The 25,100-nt window shown below is 44.1% G+C and overlaps 1 protein-coding gene across 1 annotated transcript; it reads left to right on the top strand.

The window, feature by feature from the left end:
* Positions 1-18,781: 18,781 nt before the first annotated feature.
* Positions 18,782-23,900, top strand: LOC142835229 (serine protease inhibitor A3N-like). Its single transcript, XM_075948539.1, is given in 5 exon segments — positions 18,782-19,388; positions 20,771-21,048; positions 21,967-22,113; positions 23,030-23,243; positions 23,800-23,900. Coding segments are annotated over 5 exon segments (1,347 nt in total).
* Positions 23,901-25,100: the final 1,200 nt, after the last annotated feature.

Raw genomic sequence — 25,100 nt, 5'->3', positions numbered from 1 at the left:
GGTTCAGGGGGGTTGTGTAAAGATGGGACAGACAACTAAAGTCTAAAAACCAGAAGCAAACTTTATTCTAGAAAGCAAATTAAAGGAAAAGTTAAAAAGTTAAAACGAAAAAATCTCCATGGCGCACAAAAAGCTTATCAGCTAGCAGAGACCACAGCCTGAGATGGAATTTGTAAGGCTGTTGCAAAGACTGCTTTCTGAACCCACCTTTTTATAGTAGGGGCACTAAGCAAGAGGTCGAAACAAAGAAATTTTTACAATCTCATGGTAAAGCTCAGATACAGATTGACTTATTTTACAATCTCCATTAACAAGGTTATTTAGTTAAACTAATTTGTACTTAATCTGTTGACTTTCTTGGTACTCCCAGGCAGTTTACTGAAGCCCTGTGCTCCCCCTTTGATGCTGCCAGTTTCAGATAGCAGGGATAATGCATAACCCAAAGGTCATTTATCTATTTCCCGCAAGTTAACTCAGCTCATATTCGTAGGCTAACTCTCAGTTTGCAGAGAGATGCTTTGGACTTGTAAATAGAGCTATGGGTTGTAAATCAAAATAACCCGTGTTGATAGTTAATATTTGGCCTACTGAGAAAGCTGCTGACAATCTGTTCTTACTCTCCTAGTAGAATAACTTTATATTTCTTTATTTCTACATTTTTATTTCTGGAATCTACATTCTTATATTCTTTTTCTCTGACTCCTCAAGTGCTGCCTCCCTGGACAGCCATGTTTGCCTCCTTCTGTGTCAGAATTTAACCTTGTGACAATACACTCTATTAATTATAGACATCCTACAAACCCTAAGAATGCCAGCAGACAGCATCTTCAGCCTGCAGAGAGGCTTCCCCCATCTTGATACACCTGCCTCTCGGAGGTTCTCGCTCCTGCATTTTGAACTTGCCTTGATTTGTTAACTGCTTCATTTGGTTAAGCTATAAAGTTCTCGCGAAACTGCTTCCATGTTGGCACAAGAAATTGGTTAACCTAAATCTGTGTTCTCAGAATGCTTTTCACACACAATGGCTCTAGAAGAAAGGACCTCTCATTCTCTTTAGTTTCAGAGCTGTGGTTTTTTGAGTCACAGTGTGGTTAGAGACTCTGCAGGTTGGGATTAGATCCAAAGCTGCTTTCCCAAATATGGAGGTGCTGCTCCTAACAAGATGGCTTTTGGTTGAGTAAAAAGAGGCCTAATGCAGGTGATCCATGTACGAGAAAGGTCACCTGTGGTGCATTTTTGTTTACCAGGAGCCATGCAAACCTTCCCAGAAATGTCAGCTACCTCAGTCAAGGGCACCTAGTACCCTCAGTCTACACAGACTCAATCAGTTCAAAGTTCCCTACGCTGCCTTCATATTAATTCTGTTTCCTTTTCTGTCATTTAGCTCCTCCAAGGGTGCCTGTTGAGTCTTTAAACTTCTTTCTGAAACTTCCCAAGCCAGGCCTCCATCAGCTGCACTGCTTTCGACATTGTTGTCTGCCATGTGTCCACAGAACATCCCACCGAGTTCCCAGCACCCAGTGGCTTTTCTAGTCCAAGATCCAAAGTCCAATAATCCTTCCCAAAACATATCAGGCCTGTCACGGCAATACCCTGCTACACTGGTTCCATCCTGTATTACTTACGGTTTTCTATGTTTGTGATGAAACAGTAAGTCAAAAAGCAAGTTGAGGACAAAAGGGTTTATTTGGCTTCTGACCTCCAGATGGCTGTTCATCACTTCAGAATGTTAGGAGAAGAGCTCAAAAAGGGAAAGAACCTGAAGGCAGGAGCTGAATCAGAGGTCCTGGAGAGGTGCTGCTTATGGGCTTGCTTTCCCTGCCTTGCTCAGTTTGCTTTCTGACAGAACCACCAGCCCAGGGAAGAAACCACCAACAGTGGTGTGGGCCCTCCTTCGTCAAATATAATTAAGAAATTTCTTACATCCTGATCTTATGGAATCATATTTTAAAGTAAAGTTTCCTTTTTTAATTTAGTTGTCTGTGTGCCAAGTTCGCATAAGACCAGGATGTAGAGGGTCCAAGAACAAAGTAATCATGGTGATAGGGATGAGGGTTATGCTTAGGTTTGATATCATGAACCATCAGACAGCAAGGCTTTCTTGGCTCCATCTGAACGCCAGATCTGCTAGCAACATAGACCAACACTGAGACCCAGATAGCTCACTATTTTCGTAGGTAACTAGCCAGTGACCTGTTGGCAAGTTAACCACATTTGACCACTTTTTTCTTGAATAGGAGAATAGTTTGTCCTTACTGGATGTGGTGGTTGTCCCCAACAGAATCCTGTGTTTGAATGCTTGTCTCATAGTGGGTGGCACTATGAGGAGGTGTGATCTTATTACAGCTGGTGTGGCATTGTTGGGTGAAGATGTCTCTGTCACTTCCTGCTGTCTTCAGATCAAGATGTAGTACTCTCAGCTTCTTTCCAGTACAAAGTCTGCCTGAATACTGCCCTACTTCCCTGACATGCTGAAAATAGACTCTGAACTGCAAGCCATGTCTAATTAAATGTTCTCCTTTATAATTGTTGCTGTAGTCACTGCAATATATTCACAGCAATAGAATCCCAATCTAAGACACTGGAGTAGGTACTTATTCTGGTTATGGATTTGCTTTTTCTGTGCAGACTGCTTCTGCCAAAAACAATCATTCGTAGACTTACAGAAGGTCTTAACAACTATGATGTTATCCCACTTAGTATTGATTCTGATCAAGGAACTCATTTCAGAGCCAGAGAAGTAAGAATCCACTGACCTGATCATGTTCCCCACCATTTTGAAGCAGCTGGCCAGGTAGAGAAACGGAATGGCCTTTAGAAGACACAGTTACAGAGCCAATTATGTGGCAACAGTTCAGAGGGCTTGGGCAACATTCCCTAGAAGGTGATAAGTGTTTTAAATCATTGTTCAATATATAGTATGGTGTGTCCCATAGCCAGGAACCACAGGTCCAGAAGCCAATAGTGAAAAGGCAGGGTTCCACTCACTATCACCCCTAGTGATCTATTCTACCCAAGGCAATTTATAGATTCAATGCAATCCCCATCAAGGTCCCATCAAAATTCTTCACAGATCTTGAGAGGACAATAATCAACTTTATATGGAAAAACAAAAAACCCAGGATAGCCAAAACAATCTTATACAATAAATGAACTTCTGGAGGCATTACCATCCCTGACTTCAAACTCTATTACAGAGCTACAGTAATGAAAACAGTGTGATATTGGCATAAAAACAGAGAAGTTGACCAATGGAACCATATAGAAGACCCGGATTTTAACCCACAAACCTATGAATACCTCATTTTTGATAAAGGAGCTAAAAGTATACAATGGAAGAAAGAAAGCATCTTCAACAAATGGTGCTGGCACAACTGGATGTCAACCTGTAGAAGAATGAAAATAGACCCATATCTATCACCATGCACAAAACTCAAGTCCAAATGGATCAAAGACCTCAATATCAATCTGAACACACTGAAACTGATAGAAGAGAAAGTGGGAAGTACCTTACACCATATGGGCATAGGCGATCGCTTCCTAGGTATAACCCCAGCAGCACAGACATTAAGGGCAACATTGAATAAATGGGACCTACTGAAACTGAGAAGCTTCTGTAAAGCAAAGGACACTGTCACTAAGACCCATAGTGATCTAAATGATGGTTTTTGAATTCTATTCTCATGACTTAAATTCTGCTGATTTAGAAGTTATGCATGTTGGGGAAGAATTATTCCTGCCAGGAGGCACAACAAACATTCCACTGAATATTCTGACATATACCTGGCTCTTTGGGGTTCTGATGTCTTTTATCTAAAAGTCTAATAATGGAGGAACGGTGTTAGGTGGAGTGATTGGTCCAGATAACCAAGCACAATTGGATTGCTTCTCTACAGTGGAGGGAAGGAAGACTGTGTCTTGAGTCATGTGATCCTTTAGGGAATCTCTTTGTGTTACCATGCAGTGAGATTAGAGTCATGGGAAACGACAGCCACCTAATCCAGGTAGGATCAGAAAGGGAATTTAGGCATGGTTCACTTCTCCAGTACAGAACAAAAGCCATGTGAGGTGCTTGCTGATTGTGCAAGAAATACAGAGTGGGCAACAGAGGAACATTTTGAAGGCTGTGTTACCAGTTCCAGATTGACATGAGTGTTTCTGTTATATTTTGGTTAAATATGTGTTTGTACAGATACTTGTGCTTGCTTTTACCAATTTTTTTTTATCATGTGATGGAGGAAGGTCATTGGCTAATAAAGGAACTGCCTTGGCTCATTTCATTGGTTAGGACATAGGTAGGTGAAGTAAACAGAACAGAATGCCGGGAGGAAGAGGAAGTGAGGTCAGACTCGACAGCTCTCCTCTTGGGAGCAGACACCTCGGCAGAGACGCCATGCCCCGCTCCCAGGCAGACCCACGCGATGAAGCTCTGACCTAGAATCTTCCCGGTAAGACCGGTGCTCACAGATTATTAGAGATGGGTTGATTGGGATATCAGAATTAGCCAGTAAGGGCTAGAGCTAAGGGCCAAGCAGTGATTAAAAGAATACAGTGTCTGTGTAATTATTTCGGGGCATAAGCTAGCCGAGCAGGCGGCTGCAGTGTTGGGGACGCAGCCCCGCCGCCGCCGCTCCCTTATTACTACAAATGACGCCCAAGACGTGTGGCTAACTGAGTCCACAGAAAGCCTGAGAAAGCTTGGAAAAGAATAGAGTAAAGCATGTTTCTTATGGCAATTTCTTGGGTCTACTCTGCTTGCTAGAGGCAAGCAAGCGCTCTCTTCTAAGAGAGGCTTCCTGACTCAGCTTTAGCTGCAAAGCTTGCAGCTCATTAAGAGGTCCTGCCTCTTAATATCCCAATCAACCCATCTCTAATAATCTGTGAGCACTGGTCTTACAGGGAAGATTCTAGGTCAGAGCTTCATCGCGTGGGTCTGCCTGGGAGCGGGGCATGGCGTCTCTGCCGAGGCGTCTGCTCCCGAGAGGAGAGCTGTCGAGTCTGACCTCACTTCCTCTTCCTCCCGGCATTCTGTTCTGTTTACTCCACCTACCTATGTCCTAACCAATAATATGGGCCAAGGCAGTTCCTTTATTAGCCAATGACCTTCCTCCATCATTTCCGATTTTTCGGTTTAAAAAAAAAAGGCTTTAACTTTAACATAGCAAAATTACATATAACAAAACAGTTATCAAGTAAAAATTACAATAATCTTTATCATAACTAAGGAAAACTATAACTATAACTAACTATTCTTAACTCCATCAAAGATTCCAGAAAGATACAATACTACATAAGCAAACAAGAAAAAAGCAACTTTTAAAACTCTAGAAATGACAGAGACATCTCACTGCCTGGACAGTCACCCAAAGTTCCTCTGTACCGTTGGGGTATCCATCTTCAGCCTACAGGCCCATGGTATCCAGAGACATTTCCATAAAGCAGGAAAATTCAAAGTCAGTTCAGTCACTATCTGTTGTGTCCTGCAGAATGTCTCGCAGACTCTTTCATGAATCAGGAACCCCGAAAGATCATCTCACCTTAGGCAAGTTCAGTAGTCCTCTCTCTGCGGGTTCTCTGTGTCCAGTTTATGCAATAGTCCAGGCAAGAGCAGTTTCTTGCCCAAATGACTATCAAACTCCATAAGGATCCTCTTTGATGCCCATCTTCCTCTTGAAGTAGATTGGTGCTGCCAGGAGCAGAGTGTCTCATTGTCATGAAAAGTCCTCAGTTATTAAAACATTAAATGTCCTATTCTGTAATCTTCGAAAGACATGAAGAATGTCTACCTAAACTATATCTCTATATATCTAGAAAATATAACTAACATGACTACAAGCTTTACGGTTATTGATGATTAAGAAACCTATATTTCTTAATTATACAGTACATATTTAAATGAACTACACAATCACAATACCGTAATCAATATCAGAAATATGCATATACATATAACAAAATTGACCTTAAATCTCTATCAATAAAGCAAAATCTATACCAATGCAAATTATTCATATCTATATCATATCCCCCTTTAAATGTTAAAGAACGTTTATAGACCATATTTGGGAACATGGGCACAGTTTTTTCTCTCCAAACTGCTTCCTGCTGAATAGGGGCGTCGTTAATTAGGTCTTTCATGGTATAACCTGTGTGCTAGTTTCATCTCAGTTGGCAGTTGAGCAAAGCAATTTTCTGAAGATGTTCACAGCAACCCTTCAGGAGGACGTGGTCAATCATACCAAATTGGAATAGAAGAAATCCATAGAGTCTCATCCTCTGTGAAAACATCATATCCTCTCCAAAGCATCATATCCTTAGACCCAAATTTTGAAATCGTAATACCCTTATCATATCCGTTCTGGTTCCATTTGGCAGTCCATATAATGAAATGTCTCTCTGTACTTAGCTCCTTCACAGTCAAAAATTTTAAAGAAAACACAATGTACATAATCCAGACTCTTTGTGAATTTTCCATCTCTACGTGGCTTATTTTTCTTTATTTCTTTTAATCTCTTAACTATCTGTACTCTGTCTCTTTAAATACTTTACCTTTTTTTTTAAACCATTAACTTTATTCTCTATATTCTTTTTCTTCTCTCTCCCAAGCCTAAGTACATTCATCCAACAGTGTGACTCATTTAGTGGTCTGAATCTGTCCTATTGTGAATCTACAATTTTTTACTATCCAGGAGCACTTTTGATTTGCGCCTTTAAATCACTAGGCGCTTAAGAATCTAAGCTGTGACATTCCTAGGTTAACTTTTTGCTTTCTGAGCGCATATCTTTGACCTGGAATAACCCTGTAGACCAGGCTGTCTTTGAACTCTCAGAGATCCTCCTGTCTCTGCCTCCCAGGCATTGGGATTAAAGGTGTTTGCTACTACACCTTGAACTCACAGAGATCTATTTGTCTCTGCCTTTTAGGCACTGGGATTAAAGGCGTGTGCTACCACACCTTGAAGTCACAGAGGTCTATCTCCTTCTGCCTCCCAAGTGTTGGGATTAAAGGTGTGTACTACGACACACAACAACTCTCTTCCTTTTTTTTTGTTTTTTGCTTTAAGAACTTCAACTTTCAGCTTGCATATATTTTTAACACACTTTAAACCATTCAGAAATTTTCTCTGTCTTTGAATCTCTCTTTACTGTATATCTCTCTTTTTCTGACGACATGAGTCTTTAATTTACCAAGCAATCTCAGTAGGACTAAAGCCGTGGCTTTGCCAGCTAGATCCAGTCCATTCCTTAGCTTTCCAGTCTCATGGCGGATATACAGGCTGCAGCCATGTTTATAGCCACACCTCTATGGCATTTCAAGGTCCCTGCCAGCCAGCAAGCTACAACAGACAACACTCAAATCCTCTCTCGGTAGCTGGCCCTCCTGCCTCAACCAGTCAGAGTTTGCCCTGGCAGGATGGCCCAGAAAGCCAGCATTTTTAAATGGCGCAGCTTTTTTCCTGCTACGGCTGAAAACCGAAAAGCATGTGTTCAGCTTTTCATCAACACCATTTAAGTGTTTCGTGGCAGGACCTCTTAATGACCTCTGATTCAGCTCCTGCCTTCAGGTTCTTTCCCTTTTTGAGCTCTTCTCCTAACATTCTGAAGTGATGAACAGCCATCTGGAGGTCAGAAGCCAAATAAACCCTTTTGTCCTCAACTTGTTTTTTGACTTACTGTTTCATCACAAACATAGAAAACCGTAAGTAATACAGGATGGAACCAGTGTAGCAGGGTATTGCCGTGACAGGCCTGATATGTTTTGGGAAGGATTATTGGACTTTGGATCTTGGACTAAAAAAGCCACTGGGTGCTGGGAACTCGGTGGGATGTTCTGTGGACACATGGCAGACAACAATGTCGAAAGCAGTGCAGCTGATGGAGGCCTGGCTTGGGAAGTTTCAGAAAGAAGTTTAAAGACTCAACAGGCACCCTTGGAGGAGCTAAATGACAGAAAAGGAAACAGAATTAATATGAAGGCAGCGTAGGGAACTTTGAACTGATTGAGTCTGTGTAGACTGAGGGTACTAGGTGCCCTTGACTGAGGTAGCTGACATTTCTGGGAAGGTTTGCATGGCTCCTGGTAAACAAAAATGCACCACAGGTGACCTTTCTCGTACATGGATCACCTGCATTAGGCCTCTTTTTACTCAACCAAAAGCCATCTTGTTAGGAGCAGCACCTCCATATTTGGGAAAGCAGCTTTGGATCTAATCCCAACCTGCAGAGTCTCTAACCACACTGTGACACAAAAAACCACAGCTCTGAAACTAAAGAGAAGGAGAGGTCCTTTCTTCTAGAGCCATTGTGTGTGAAAAGCATTCTGAGAACACAGATTTAGGTTAACCAATTTCTTGTGCCAACATGGAAGCAGTTTCACGAGAACTTTATAGCTTAACCAAATGAAGCAGTTAACAAATCAAGGCAAGTTCAAAATGCAGGAGTGAGAACCTCAGAGAGGCAGGTGTATCAAGATGGGGTAAGCCTCTCTGCAGGCTGAAGATGCTGTGTGCTGGCATTCTTAGGGTTTGAAGGATGTCTATAAATAATAGAGTGTGTTGTCGCAAGGTTAAATTCTGAGACAGAAGGAGGCAAACATGGCTGTCCAGGGAGGCAGCACTTGAGGAGTCAGAGAAAAAGAATATTAGAATATAGATTCCAGAAATAAAAAGGTAGAAATAAAAAAATATAAAGTTATTCTACTAGGAGAGTAAGAACAGATTGTCAGCAGCTTTCTCAGTAGGCCAAATATTAACTATCAACATGGGTTATTCTGATTTACAACCCATAGCTCTATTTACAAGTCCAAAGCATCTCTCTGCAAACTGAGAGGTAGCCTACGAATATGAGCTGAGTTAACTTTCGGGAAATAGATAAATGACCTCTGGGTTATGCATTATCCCTGCTATCTGAAACTGGCAGCATCAAAGGGGGAACACAGGGCTTCAGTAAACACTGCCTGGAAATACCAAGAAAGTCAACAGATTAAGTACAAATTAGTTTAACTAAATAACCTTGTTAATGGAGTTTGTAAAATAAGTCAATCTGTATCTGAGCTTTACCATGAGATTGTAAAAATTTCTTTGTTTCGACCTCTTGCTTAGTGCCCCTACTATAAAAAGGTGGGTTCAGAAAGCAGTCTTTGCAACAGCCTTACAAATTCCATCTCAGGCTGTGGTCTCTGCTAGCTGATAAGCTTTTTGTGCGCCATGGAGATTGTTTTCGTTTTAACTTTTTAACTTTTCCTTTAATTTGTTTTCTGGAATAAAGTTTGCTTCTGGTTTTTAGACTTTAGTTTTCTGTCCCATCTTTACACCACCCCCCTGAACCCAACACGCTTAGCCCATGAGAAGGTAATTAGCCTTTGTTCCTGCAATGTTCCCATCTCTCTCCAGTAATGAAACTCAGATCAGTCATCCAGGATCTCCAGACACAGAATTCTCTCAGGGATTCCCCTTCAAGCCAGACAAGGCAGCTTCCCCTCAGATGTCTGATGCCAAAGAGGACACAGGGACTTTCTATTTAGATTATGCTCATTGCTACCAGACAGGACGGTTACACGGATGCAGGATTGGTTTGTCAGTATTGAGGCCAGTGTTTAAGGAAGCAAAAATTCTTCTGCTATAACCTTTATATAGACTTTTAGCAGTCTATATAAATATAGATGAATATAATTTAGATTAAAGATGGATATTCCCATCTCATCATTTTCAGAGTAGAAGTGCTCCTTTCCACTTAAAATTATTTAATTAAAACAAAGTTCCTCACCAGGTGTTGGTGTCACATGCATTTAGAGTAGCACTCAGGAGTCAGAGACATGCAGATCTCTGAGTGTGTGGTCTACAGAGTGAGTTTCAGGAAAACTAAGGCTACACAGAGAAACCCTGACTAAAAACAAACAAACAAAAAAGATAGAAAGAAATATTTCTCCCAGGTGCACCTGGATCCTTGGGCTTTAGCTAATTACAGAAGAAATAAAATTGACAATCAATTACAGCTACCTTAAGTCCACCAAATGTCAACGTCACACACAATCACATCTCCCTAAATCATATTTGATTTCCAATTGAAAGCAGTAGCCAGGTCTTAGGTATGTGTTACATGGCTTAACTATCCCAGGTAAATTTGCAAATGCATTATATATTTAGCCAGATATTAATTGCACCAAACATGACGTAACGATCGTTCATGAGACCACAGATGCATTATTAATATTATAATAGGTGGCAATGTTTCCTGGTATTTATACCTAATTTCCTCTACTATACATTCAGTATTTCCTGCACACGCAGCAAGCACCTCCCCGGTCTTTGCTCTTCCCTGGAGAAGTGACCCAGGCCTTCAGTCCTTTATCATCTTGTCTGGGTTGGATCCTTGAAGCTTTCATGACTTTGATCTCAGAATTTGATCTGGAAAAAGCACAGAGTGTTGGGAGTTCTGTGGGATGTGCTGTGGGCAGTTGGTAGAAAAGAATGCTAAGAACAACATAGAGGATGGCGGACTGGCATGTGATGTTTGTAAGGTAACTTTAAAGACTCTCTGAGTACCCATAGAAATGCTATGACCTGTAGTTCAAAGCTGAAAGTAGAGGAACTGAGGATTCCTGGATCTAATGAATTTTTGGAGGAGGTTTGGACTTTGCCAAGAGGCACAGAGGGAGAAGAAAAAACTGAGTCCAAAATAGAACAGGTCTGAACATAGAAGTTCTCAGAACTGATCATTGTCAGAATTTGTCTAGATCAGTGAAAATCTGGTATCAAATATGACATCTACTGGTCACTGAGAACGTTAGACTTGAATCACATTCAGGACATATTACAATAAAATGTAAGGTGGTGGGGCTTAATCAGATCTTAAGTGGGAGGTGGAAAAGAGACTTAAGGATAGAAGCAAATTGAGGAGTCAAGTTTGGAATGGAAAAGGCTCTTGATTGATAAAGTGACATGGACAGAGACAGCAGGAAGAAAAGCAGCCATGAAAAGGCAGCAGTAAAGAACCTCAGAGTGAGGAGGAACTGGGAGAGACTCAGAGAAGAGCCTGGACGTATCCCAGCAGGAGGATTCCAATAGCACAGGAACAAAGGCACAGGGAGGGCTGCAGGCAGTGATGGAGCAACAGATTCTCTATCTGAGGGTGTCCTCAAAGAGAAAGAGACTTGTCAGACTGATACTCAGCATGCCAGTGGACAGGCATCCCTTTACAGAGGATGGGATGCCCAGGGATGCATAGGGAAGCTACCTGATACAACAGCAGGACTTTTGTTCAACAGGCTCCATGACAGGAAAAATAGACAGCAGGCTGCAGTCATGCAATGAGAGACACACAAAAGAGGAAATTCTTAAAGGTCTCTGCAGAAAGAAGAGATGGACAGAGGAGTGGGCAGTTCGTGGATGTCTTAGATCGGGCTTCCACTGCTGCCATGAAAGAAACGCCAAGGCTGAAATGGAAGTTGGGGAGGAGAGAATTTCTCTGTCTTACATTTGCACAGCAGTTTTTATTGTTGCAAGAAATTAGGACAGGAACCCAAACAGGGCAGCATTCTGAAGTCAGGATCTGATGTTGAGGCCATGAAGGGCACTTCCTATTGGCTAACAGGGCTTGCTCAGCCTGCTTTCATACAGAACCCGGGACCACCAACCAAAAGATCACACCAACCACCATGGGCATTGCCCTCCCCTTCCATAACTAATTAAAAATTGCAGGCTGGTCCTCGGCCTCCACTATGGAGTCATTGTCTCAACCGAAGAGCCCTCCTCTCAGATGACCATAGATTGTGTAATGTTGATGTAAACCCAGCAAACACACTGACTGAGAGAAAAAGCTGGAGAGGCAGACTCCAAACTCACACTTGACTACTCGGTGGGTATAACACAATTAATGAAAATCCAGAGGCAAATATTGGGGTTCAAGATGAAGGTCAGAAAGCAAAAGGGTCAGACATTGGCTCTTACCTCTACCCCAATCTGAAATGGTCATACAGCATCCAGGAATCTCAGCCTGAGACTGTGTGTGAGAGCTGTCTCCCCACATCTTATATTCTTCCCTAGGACTGGGATTAAAGGCATGCACCACAACTGCCTGACTTCTATTTCAAACTAGTGTGGCTGCTGGGATTACAGGTGTGTGTCCCCACTGCCTGGTCTGTACAGCTGACCTATGGGGCTGCTTTACTCTCTGTTCTTCAGGCAAGCTTAAGTTATTAAAATACAAATGAAATATCACTACAGCAGGGGAATAAAGAGGGCCAGGGCCAGCAGAAGCAAATGATTGGCACACAAGAATATCAAAAATCTGCACTTTAGATCAGTTAGGGAGGATAAGGCCCCTTCAAAGGCACAAAGAAGTCTCTCCAAAGCAACAGAAACAGTGTGGTGAGAACAAATATTTATTGGGGATTAAACTGTCAAGCCTGTCATTTCCTCTGGGGTGGCAGAGAAAAGAAGCAAAATGACATAAAAGAAAACAGATTTTAATATGATAGCAGGGTTGTGATCTCTGAGCTGATTCATACTGTCTGGGATGACAGAGGGATGGGTGCCCTTGGTAAGGTAGTTGGCATTTGTGGGAAGGTTAGGGTGACTCCTGGCATGCAGAAGTGCACGATCGGTGATCTGCTTCTCTGGGGCACAGAACTTTTAGCCTTTGATTAGCCAGCTAAAATCCTTGTTAGGACCATCACCTCCATTTTGGGGACAGAAGCTTTGAAATTAACCCATGCCTGATGAGTCTCTAATCGTACTGTTGAGGCAGACACCACAGCATAATGGGAATAATAGAGACTTTATTAGAGCCATTTGACTGACAGTGATCTGAAACACAGATTTCCGTTACCCCAAATTCCATGTTCCACCAGGAAATAGTTCATGAAAACTCTACAAAACAAAGAAAGCCACAGTAAAGGCAAGTTTAAATGCAGGGGTGGAGATGCAGAGACACTGGTGCATCAAGATGGGGAAGTTTCTTTATGGGATCAAGATGTGATGTGGGAGTGTCATATATTAATCTGTTGATTTCATTGGTTAAGCAATAAAGAAACTGCTTGGCCCTGATAGGTTAAAACATAGGTGGGAGGAGTAAACAGAACAGAATGCTGAGAGGAAGAGGAAGTGAGCTCAGAGAGACGCCATGCTCCCCGCTCCCAGGTGGACACACACGATGAAGCTCCTACCCAGGATGGAGGTAGGCTAGAATCTTCCTGTTAAGACCGGTGCTACACAGATGATTAGAAATGGGCTAAATTAATATGTGAGAATTAGCCTAGAAGAGGCTAGATAGAAATGGGCCAAGCAGTGTTTAAATGAATACAGTTTGTGTGTTGTTATTTCGGGGCATAAGCTAGCGAGGCGGCCGGGGTGCTGGGGACACAGCCCCGCCACTCCTATTACTACAGAATGGAGCCCAGATGTGTGGGCAACTGAATCCACTAAAAGCCTGAGAAAGCTTGGGAAAGAGTAAAGCATGTTTTCTTGATAGCAGAGATTTCTCGGGGTGCTCTGCTTGTTAGAAGCAAGCAAGCGCTCTCATCTAAGAGAGGCTTCCTGACTCAGCTTCAGCTGCAAAACCCTGCAGCTCTTAAGAGGTCCTGCCACGAAACATTTAAATGGTGTTGATGAAAGCCAACTGAATGCTTGTTTGTTTTCAGCAGTAGCAGGAAAAAACCTGTTTTGTTTTAAAATGCCGGCTTTCTGGGCCATCCTGCCAGGGCAAACTCTGACTGTTTGAGGCAGGAGGGCCGGCTACAGAGACAGGACTTGAGTGTTCTCTATTGTAGCTTGTTTGATGGCAAGGACCTTGAAACACTGTAGACTTGTGGCACTGAATGTAGCTCTGGCCAGTACCTCAGCCACAAGGTTGGAATAGCAGAAAGCTAAGGAATGGGTTACATCTAGCCGGCAAAGCCACGGCTTTAGTCCTACTGATATTGCTTGGTAAATTGAAGACTCATGTGTTCAGAAAGAGAGAGATATATAGTAAAGAGAGATTCAAAGACAGTGAAAATTTCTAAATGGCTTACTGTGTGTTAAAAATATATGCAGGCATCCTGCATATATTTTTAACACACAGTAAGCCATTTAGAAATTTTCATTGTCTTCCATAAACAGGATTTTCTATTGGAGGAGAAGTGCTACATATATTCAAAGAGAATAAACTCATGTTGTAGGAGAAAAAGACAAACTGTATACAAAATCAAGTTACCTGATTGCCAGTGTTCTAGCAGGAGATTAAAGAAGTTGTAACTATATAGAAGTAATTAGCCTTGATAGTTAATAAAGTAATGATTATGCAAATGGAAAAAATATATGCAGGCTAAAAGTTGAAGTTCTTAAAGTAAAAAAAAAGGAAGAGAGTTGTTGGGTGTGGTAGTACACACCTTTAATCCCTACACTTGGGAGGCAGAGGGAGATTGACCTCTGTGACATCAAGGTGTGGTAGCACATGCCTTTAATCCCAGTGCCTAGAAGGCAGAGACAACAGATCTCTGTGAGTTCAAGGTATAGTAGCATACACCTTTAATCCCAATGCCTGGGAGGCAGAGACAGGAGGATCTCTGAGAGTTCAAGGACAGCCTGGTCTACAGAGTTATTCCAGGTCAAAGATACAGAGAACCTGTCTCAAAAAGCAAAATAAAAGTAAAAATATACAAAATCGAGTTAAAATAAAGCCACACAAAGATGGAAAATACACAGAGAATCTTGATACTGTATGCTATTATGTTCTCTTTGAATTGTTTGAATGCTGAGAAAAGAGCAACAGCTGCTAAAAGATATTTGTTTATAAATGCTGCTGAACTAATCCAACATAGATATTTTTAAAATGCCTTGACTTTGAAATTTGGATCTAAGAACATGATGCTTTGGAAAGGAGTTTCTTATTTTGTTTTCACAGAGGATGAGACCCTGTTCATTTCTTCTATTCCAATATGGTATGATGGACCACACCCTCCTGAAGGGTTGCTGTGAACATCTTCAGAAAATTGCTTCGCTCAACTGCCAACTGAAATGAAACTAGCACACAGGTTATACCATGAAAGACCTAATTAACGATGCCCCCATTCAGCAGGAACCAGTTTGGAGAGAAAAAACTGCGCCCATGTTCCCAAATAAGGTTTATAAATGTTCTTTTACATTTAAAGGGGGATATGATATAGGTATGAATAATTTGCATTGACATGGATTTTGCTTTAGTGATATAAATTTAAGGTCAATATTGTTATATGTATATGTGTTTCTGATCTTGATTAAGGTATTGTGATTGTGTAGTTCACTTAAATTGTAATATATATAACTTGTTAATAGATAATCATAATAGTCAAGCTTATAGTCATGTTAGTTAAGATTTTCTAGATGTACATAGATATATTTTAGATAGGCATTCTTCATATTTTTCAAAGATTATAGAATATGGCATTTCAAATGTTTTAAGTTCCTGGCAGCACCAATCTATTTCAAGAGGAAGATGGGCATCGAAGAGGATCCTTATGGAGTTTGATAGCCATTTGGGCAAGAAGCTTCTCTTGCCTGGACTATTGCATAAACTGGAAACAGAGAACCCACAGAGAGAGAACGACTGAACTTGCCTAAAGGTGAGATGATCTTTCGGGGTTCCTGATTCATGAAGGAGTCTGCAAGACATTCTGCAGGACACAACAGATAGTGACTGAACTGACTTTGAATTTTCCTGCTTCATGGAAATGTCTGCTGGATACTATGGGCCTGAAGGCTGAAGATTGATGCCCCAACAATACAGAGGAACTATGGGTGACTGTCCAGGCAGCGAGATGTCTCTGTCATTTCTAGAGTTTTAAAAATTGCTTACTTTTTGTTTGCTGAGGTAATATTGTATTCTTCTGGAGTCTTTGATGGAGTTGCAGAATAGATACATAGTTATAGTTATAGTTTTCCATTGTTATGATAAAAAATAAAATAGATATAAATATTGTAACTGTAATTCTTGCTTGATAACTGTTTTCTTATATGTAATTTTGCTATGTTAAAGTTAAAGCCTTCCTTTTTTTTGTTTAAACAGAAAAAGGGGAAGTGATGTGAGAGTGTCATATTTTAATCTGTTGATTTCATTGGTTAAGCAATAAAGAAACTGCTTGGTCCTGATAGGTTAAAACATAGGTGGGAGGAGTAAACAGAACAGAATGCTGAGAGGAAGAGGAAGTGAGCTCAGAGAGACGCCATGCTCCCCGCTCCCAGGTGGACACACACGATGAAGCTCTGACCCAGGATGGAGGTAGGCTAGAATCTTCCTGTTAAGACCGGTGCTACACAGATGATTAGAAATGGGCTAAATTAATATGTGAGAATTAGCCTAGAAGAGGCTAGATAGAAATGGGCCAAGTAGTGTTTAAATGAATACAGTTTGTGTGTTGTTATTTTGGGGCATAAGCTAGCCAGGCGGCAGGGGTGCTGGGGACGCAGCCCCGCCGCTCTTATTACAACAAAGATGCTGTCTGCTGGCATTCTTAGCTATGAACTAAAGCTAGATGTCTGTGAGGTAATAGACTCTATAGTCACAAGGTTGAGTTCTCACATGGAAGAATGCAAATATGGCTGTTACAGAGAGGCAGCACTTAGCCCAGGAAAAGGTAATTAGCACCGGGTATTGCAATGCTTCCATCTCTCACCAGTACTGAAATTCAGATCAGCCTGCCAGGCTCTGTATCAGGAAATGGTAGTCTCTAGGGAGAGCTTCTAAATGCACATTACTAGAAAGCATCCATCAGTCCATTACCAGACAGAGCACAGCTTGATCATGTCAGCATTTCCTAAAGAGAGGGAGGAGTCCCAGGTGGGGATAAGTAGGCACCAGTGTGCAGTGGAGAGAACAACAAACCAGGCAGTAGCAACGGGGAACATCAGGACTCAGCTATCAAAGACACTGGCAGTGGACATCAACTCTGCAGGTGATTTCCAAGAATCTTGCTCTCAGAGGACATAGAAGACTTGCCAGGTCTGTGTGGTACTGGTGATTCCCTGTAGTCTTGGGTTGGATAAGAGAGGAGTTGATCCTGTGGCACTGGACTAGGATCAGGGAACATTTCTGGGGTGCATAAAAATCTGTTTTTCAGTCTGGAACTTCCTGTCTATGGGAGATGGAGGAGGAACCATGGGCTCTGATCCTGGAGAGGGAATGGAGCCTGCTCCTTCCCACCCTCCACAGGGAGGAAGTTTTGAGACCTTGACTAGCCTGGGTGCTTCTGTAAGAAACAGGGGGAGACAGAAAATTCACAGAGTCCCTATAGGGGAGGTAGAATCACTGCCGTGCTTGCAGCAGACTAGAAAATCTTGGGGTCAGAAACCTCACTTCTCCAGAAGATACCGTGGCCAAGAAAAGGGACCTCACTCTCTTCTAATACAGCTAAGCCACTGAGCCAAGTCGGCCACACAAACAGACTAGCATATTTTCTGTAGAATTAATTTTGACATAAAATATTGTTGAATGTTTACTAAGAAATAATTGCATCAATCTGACATGTAACACAAGGTAAGGACAGCTGAAGTGCCCATCCCTCTACAAGCATGTTACATGGCTGGGGACATGTGGCTCTGTCCAACACCTCCATCAACTGCTTACTCTCCTCTCCTTCTGGATTGTCAGTCTTCTCTCCCCTACATCTGCCCCTTGGATTCTTCATCTGCTCCCCTTCCTCCTTATCTCCTCCTGCCTCCTCTTCCTTCTCTTTCCCACTCCTTCATTTTCTCCCCACTGTGCCCTCTCTCCTCCTTTCTTCCCTCTGATTTTCATATTCCTCTAGCATCTACTGTATCCTCTGAAGTCATCTACAAAGTAGACAGAGGCTAAAGGTGGGTGGAGTGTTTACCATGATAATAAACCTTCAAATGTAGACTTTATGATGCCTGTGTCCCCAGGCCAGAGACATATGCAAGAGATGGCCTTCTGGACATTCACTACAAATACCCACAATGCCCATAATAAGCTGCTATTTTACTATAATGTACAGGGGTCAGTGACTAGACTGCCAGAAGCTCCCCATTTCTTGACACCAAACATCCATCTTGAGAGCCAAAATGAAATCTGGTCCAGGTAGCAAAGACTCGGGAATCATTCATTTTTCTTCCAATCAGGAGACCTTTTTATTGAGATACAAAGCACAATGTGGATTCTGACAGGACTGTAAGACCCTCCCTATCCCCATCCCTCTGATGCCTGTTCTCAGGTTGCCACGGTTCTGGTTCTGCACAAGACATCTCCAGTGTTGTGCTCAATTAACCCCAAACACTCCCAAATACTTACACTAAAATTCAATCCAGGGTTGTGAGATTTCTAAGACATGTCTGTTTGAGGTTGTGGTTGATTCCCTGCTATATAGCTGGACTAAGTTTTGTTCCCTGAGTCCTTACTAGAAGTTAGTGATGGGTAGGGGGAACAAATGAAGAGGAAGAGGTCCACTGCTTTCTAATGAACCCTAGAGCCAAGCCAGAAGAGAAGAGGTGACATTCACATTACACAAGCCATGAGCCCATCCCCAGCTCTTCTCTTGCTTACCCTGTTACCCTGGTCAATCCTTCATCTCTCTGGGCCTTGGTTATCCATGAGGAAAACTAGTTACACCAACAGCACCTCTTGCTGTAGGGAAAAGGAGCAGAGAATGCGGCACTGCCCTCTGAGGGGCCAGGACTCCTCCCATGCACAGTCACAAAGGCAGCAAAGGGACACAGCACAGGCCAGGTGGGAGGACTTGGAGGTGGTCAGGGGATCACGTGGAAATCCCAGATAAAAGTATTTTTTATTTTTCAACCAGGAGACCAGAGTGATGGCTGGAAATTCCGCTGCTGTCCTCTGCCAGCCAGATGGCACCTTGGGAAGGAGCAGTGCAATCCCGGAAAACCAAAGTAACGGGACACGAGAGGACAATCTAGCACTGACCTCCACCAACACTGACTTTGCCTTCAGCCTCTACAAGGAGCTGGTTTTGAAGAATCCAGATAAAAACATCGTCTTCTCCCCACTCAGCATCTCAGCTGCCTTGGCCGTCCTGTCCCTGGGAGCAAACAACAACACTCTGCAAGAGATTCTAGAAGGTCTCAATATCAATCTCACAGAGACCCCTGAGGCAGACATACACCGAGGCTTTGGGCAGCTCCTCCATATGCTCGGTCAGCCAAATGAGGAGCTGCAGATCAGCACAGGCAGCTCCATGTTTGTTGAAAAGCAAATGCAGATCCTGGCAGAGTTCAAGGAGAAGATAAGGGCGCTGTACCAGGCTGAGGCATCAAGTGTCAACTTCCAGCAGCCTCATGAGGCCAAAAAGCTCATCAATGACTATGTGAGGAATCAGACCCAGGGGAAGATCAAGGAACTGATCTCAGGCCTGGATGAGGACACAGTAATGGTGCTGGTGAATTACGTCTACTTTAAAGGTGAGGATGGGCACTGATTCATGGGTTGTTGGAAAGGGTGTTGCCTGGGCACCTTGTGTCTATACACTGACACCGGGAAAGGAGGGGCTCACAGCCCTGGAGACAGGGGTGCCTAACTTATTATTATTAAAAGGCCTTACTTCTTCTTTGGGATCTTTTTTATATACATGTGGTTCCTTGTTCAGACTCCACCGAAACCCTGAGCTCCCAGTCTAAGAGAGCTGAATTTGACTGTGATCTAAACTTAATGACTATCAGAATGCACAGGTCACATGTGCAGTCCTACCTGAGTATGCCGAAGTCATGGTTCCAATGTACTTCAGAGCCTTGGTCAGTGTTTTACTGCTGTAAGGAGACCCCATGACATGGCAACTCTTATAAATGAAAGCATTTCACTGGGGATACTCACTACAGTTCAGAGGATCAGTCCATTATCACCATGGTGGGATCGGAGACCATAGACAGAAAACCAGTTGGCCGAGGACAGTGGAAGGTAGGACAGAGGACAGGATGGGATGAATGTCCAGATCTGTTGTGCTCTGCAGAGAGAGGAAGCAGAGGGATGGTCTGAAGGGTGATACTGCGGGGTGTGGCTCCCTCTGCTGGCCAAGAACCCAAGTACAACGGCAACTTGCCTGTGAGTGGAGATGTGTGTTTATCTGCTGGATCCTGACCCAAAGAAACTGTCCAAGTACCAAGTCCCCAAGGATGTATTGCAGATGGGCACATGCACTTGGGAGGTGAGACAAGTCTGAGCAGGATAATTTTGATTCATAGAGGAGAACATAGATCATGGAAGAGTAGAGGACTCATTAGCCATGTCGTCACCAATTAACTATGGGCAACTGATAATCCAGCTGTGGGAAATGCAGCTGTCACAGGCTTGCATATAAACCCACCCGGGGTATCTGGGCATTGACTCTCACTAAGGTGTTTCACACTGACGAGCACCACCCTGAGACCATGGTGTAGGAGAACACAGTCTCCCTTTCCTGTTTCCCCTAAAACCTGTCCACAAGGACTTCCTTCTAGACAAAGTTCCCCCGAGGAAGAAGGGTTCCCAAGCACTCGCAGACCCCAGTCTCAGCACCTTCACTTAAGTCTATGGTACACACCCCAGCCTCAGATGCCTGAGTGTTTCTCAGCTCCCTCAAGTAGGGAAGCTTTGGTTTTAGTTCCTTTCCAAGCCTGCGGATCACATCTCACTCACAGTTCTGCATCTGCCAATGTTTTTTCCAGCCTAGATTATGTAAACAGAAGGGAACTAAGTGTTGTGACAGATGGGTTGTGGAAGACTGTCAAGACTGGGGAACCGGGCAGAAATGGGGTGGAGGTAGGATCTCTCTGCTGATGTTACAATTGATGTCCTGCTCCACATTTAGGAAAATGGGAGACACCCTTTGACCCTAATTTAACATTTGCATCTGACTTCTACTTGGACAATGAGAAGACTGTGGAGGTGCCCATGATGAAAGTTAAGTTTCTGACCACAGCCTACTTCCGCGATAAGGAGCTGTCCTGCACTGTGGTTGAGCGGAAGTACACAGGCAATGCCAGCGCCCTGTTCATCCTCCCTGATCAAGGCAAGATGCAGCAGGTGGAAGCCAGCCTGCAGCCAGAGACCCTGAGGAAGTGGAGGGACTCTCTGAGTTCCAGGTGTGTGTCCTCTGCAACCAGAGCTGGCCTGGGTCACTATCCTACTGTCAGCCTGAGGCCAGAGTCCCTGTACCTCAGAACCTCACTAGCACCCAGTGTAATGGGTGGAGAGTCCGCAGAGACCGGCAGAATGGGAGTGGATTTACCTCTGCTGGCTTTGTAGTGTGGGGACTGCGTTTTCAGTCATTTTTGTTGTTCACAAGATGACATCAGCTAGAGCAGGAGCTGAGGATTCCCGTGTCTCCCAGGCTGTAATTACAGGGAATCCTGCATGGGTGTGGGAAGGCAGAGGGAGTGAGGGTGAGAGGAGATCAGCTCTGGGAATCAGCTCTGCCCTGTGCAGCCATCGCATCCCCTCATCACTCATTCATTCACCATTAGTACAAGGATGACTTGTAGACCTACTATGTGCTGTGTGCTGATTTAAGTCCAGAGAGTATGTCAGAGACTAAAACACAAGATTTCTTACCCTGTGGACTCATATTGTAATTGAAGAAGAGAGAGTGGAGAGATGGAAATGAACTGACCATTGTTTGACTTGTTAAAAGGTGAGACGAGTGAGATTAAGTAGCAGAGGATCCAAGGATAAGGAAAGTTAGAGTCAGATGAGGTGTGCAATCTTAAATTGGAGGGTAATCAAATGAAGTCTGAGGACCACACGCCAGGGCAAGGACTGCATTTTGTGATCTTGGAGAGAAGCATTTTTGGTAAAGAAAAGTTGCTACAAAGCCTCGCTGACTATCCAGCAGGACGGAGAATTAATGCAATAGGAAAACAAAATCATGTGATGAAAACCCAGATGGAAAGATGGCTTCTCTTCGGAAAGGGGGCCATGTGTGGAGAGCTGCCCAAGGTACATAGTGGTCTGAGCGGAACACACACTTCAGTGACTCTTGCATTTCTCCTTTTGCTTTGCAGAAAGATCGAGGAGCTCTCCCTGCCCAAGTTCACCATCTCCACTGATTACGGCCTGCAGAACATCCTTCCACAACTGGGCATCAGGCAAGTCTTCTCCACACAGGCTGACCTGTCTGGGATCACAGGGTCTAGGGAACTGAGAGTCTCTCAGGTAAGCTCAGACAGACTTGTGACTGTCATTGGTGCCTGAATGTGGATGGTGAGGCCAGGCGTGTGAGAGATGGCACATGTGAGAGAAAGCCTGCATCTCTGAGATTCCCTCATCCTGGGTTAAAACTGAGATACGCCTGGGAGATACCATGCATCCAGTCCCTCCTTTATGCCCTGAGGAAAACCTCACCCATGAGCCGAGGGCAGGGAAGAGCCTTTGCTTGGTTATAGACCACCGTAGGTACTAACCTGTGCTGTAGTGTGGATGCCACCCACAATCCACTGCAGGGTGAACTACTTCCAATCCCAACTTCTTCACCACAGAGCTACCCAGAACTTACTAATTATCACACAGAATAATAGGAGTATAGGAAATAACAAAAGATGTATAGCATTTGTGATGAATAGCGTAAGGATTGGAGAGGAGGAGCCGTAGGAAGACACACTACCTCCCCAGATGCACAGCTTGGCAATGCCTAGTGTTCCGTCCGGTACCCACTCAGAGCCCGAGGCTCATATCTGCAGCAGCAGGCCATGACACTCTGGAAAAGAGAAGCCATGCCATGTACATTGCAATTTTATGCCTCAAGAAGCCTGAAGCAGGAAGGATGCTGAAGCCTGCACCGCCTGAGAGCACCATGGCTGCTCCCTGTGAGTCCTGAGTAAGTGGAGTATGGACTGGTGTTGGCTCCCCCCATCCTCAGTGTGCAGTGGGTTTGAGAGCAGCAGAGATTCTCAGAGACAGAGCAGACCCAGAGTTTGCCTCATCTCACACCCTGAGCAGGGATTGGTTGACACCAGGGCTAGAGCTCATGATAGGAACAAGTTCACGAGGAGCTGAGGCCAGCAGTGGATGCTCCAGGAATCTCCTCTCCTGCCCTCCCTGGTCTCCAGTGAGTGACGTCTTTCTCCTACAGGTGGTCCACAAGGCTGTGCTGGACGTGGCTGAGACAGGCACAGAAGCAGCGGCTGCCACGGGATTGTTGAAGAAAAGATCGGCTCTAATTAGGAATCCTTTGAGAGTGAATTTCAACAGGCCATTCCTCATGATTATCTCTGACACAGATACTCAGACTTCACTCTTTATGGCCAAAATCACGAATCCCAAGGGAAACTAGAACTTCCCAAGTGGTGAGGGGTCCTCCTGGGAGCCGGGATTAAGTCTGTATTTGGATCTCTATGTGTATGATGGCTCTCCCATGCCTGGATTGGACAGGACAGTGACTAACTGTATGACTGTATGCACAGGGTCCTGTCCTCATGCAGCACTAGCTCATGTTCCTGAGACTGAACTCTGTCTTTGCCGCTTCTCCCTGCTGCTCCTGAATCTACCTCTACCCAAAGCATGGAGCCTGGCAGGTAGTCACAGTCCCTATCTAGGCTGTGGTTATGTCTGCCTTCAGCTTGACAGGCTTGATGGAAATATGCAAGCATGTAGGCGTCCATGGGGACCTCAGCCCCAGGACTGAGCAGGGAAACTGCTGGCTGAGTCAATTTCCAGAATCTGGGACCACTTGGTGCTCAGTTACTGCCTCACACTATCCCTCTTCCAGGCTCTGCCACCCACTGACCTGTTAGGGACTCCTGGCCCTGCCCACATCTGGCTCGGTGTTACATCACCCATTCCCGCAGCTGCATGGGGTCAGTTGGTCAGCTCAGCTCCTTTCCCCCTAGTGTACCTACTTAGGGAAGAGGAGCCGTTTTCTAGGTTCCCCACTGACCAACCTCACCCTGCAGATGGACACCACCTCCTTCTTTACCCAAAAATGCAGCCCTTGGAGCAAATGATCAATAAACATATATCTGCATGGAAAGTGATCAGGCAGTGTTCACTCAGCTCCTGTTGGCAGGGGTGTGGCCTCCAATGACAACAGGGTGGGAGAGATTGTCAATCACATTGTGTGACTCATGTGTTGAACCTCTGACATATATGGTAATATCTGTCACTTTTATGGATGAGGAACCTGAGGCACAGAGAAGCTCTATCACTATCCTATAACATCACAGCTCAACATTATGACTGACAGGATGTTCTCCCAAGAGTCCTGATGCCAGAGGAACAGTCTTCCCCAAGCTGATATTCTTAGCTCAAGAGATCACCATGGTGGTGAGCAGGTGGAACATGAGACAAGGCTATGGATGCTTCCCAGAGAACACCCAAATGAGTCTACGGATCATCTGACCTCGGTACTTAGGTCAGAGGAGGATGAGAAGGTGGTCAGATGACCAGAAAAATGCTTTCGGCGGGGCACATATCAATGGAGGTATTCTAAGAATAACTGGGTGTTTAGGAAGGAAAAAGTAATCACCAAATGGCAAAGAGCCTGACCCTAGGAGAATCCTGAAATGACTCAGAATGACAGGGAGCTCTGGAGGGGTGAATCACCGTTCCTGTCCTGGGATCCTCAAGCCACTCCAGGCAAACGTGGGGAATGCCACTGAGGGCAGCTGCAGGGAATAGGAGGCCACATGTGGAGTAAAAGTGGGTGATTTCAACTCAAAAAAAGTTGGTTTTGTACCTAGATAGAAGACAAAAGGAAGTTAAGTTTCTTTGAGTTATGGTGCTGAGTGTCTACAGAGACTCCATCAGCCCTGAAACACTGCTGGAAGCCTGCAGAGAGGGACATTTGTATGTTCAATTTGAGACATCCTTGAGTCTCAAGGCTTCTGAGGCACACACTGGGCAGGAGGACATGTGATTGCAGACAATTACAGCCTGAGGGTCTCACACAAGACTCCCTTCCCCTTTGAGCACTGAGACACCACCCATGGTGGCCTTCGAGCGAGAAAGAGGAGACTCATGTATTGGAAGCAGCTGTGTCCCAACAATTTCACTCTGTCCAATCAAGTCCCTGAGGTCACCACCTCATGAGTTCCATGAGCACTGGTATGGTGCAGCTGCATCCCTTCATCCATCCTTGTTCAAACCTGGAATCTAAGGTGCCTGGTGCTGAAGACATCTCATGCTGCTGGGAGCTGGGTCTGAAC

The sequence above is a fragment of the Microtus pennsylvanicus genome, chromosome 14, assembly GCF_037038515.1.
Source record: "Microtus pennsylvanicus isolate mMicPen1 chromosome 14, mMicPen1.hap1, whole genome shotgun sequence".
In the NCBI taxonomy this organism is placed as follows: domain Eukaryota; kingdom Metazoa; phylum Chordata; class Mammalia; order Rodentia; family Cricetidae; genus Microtus; species Microtus pennsylvanicus.
This window is presented reverse-complemented; position numbering and strand designations above follow the sequence as displayed.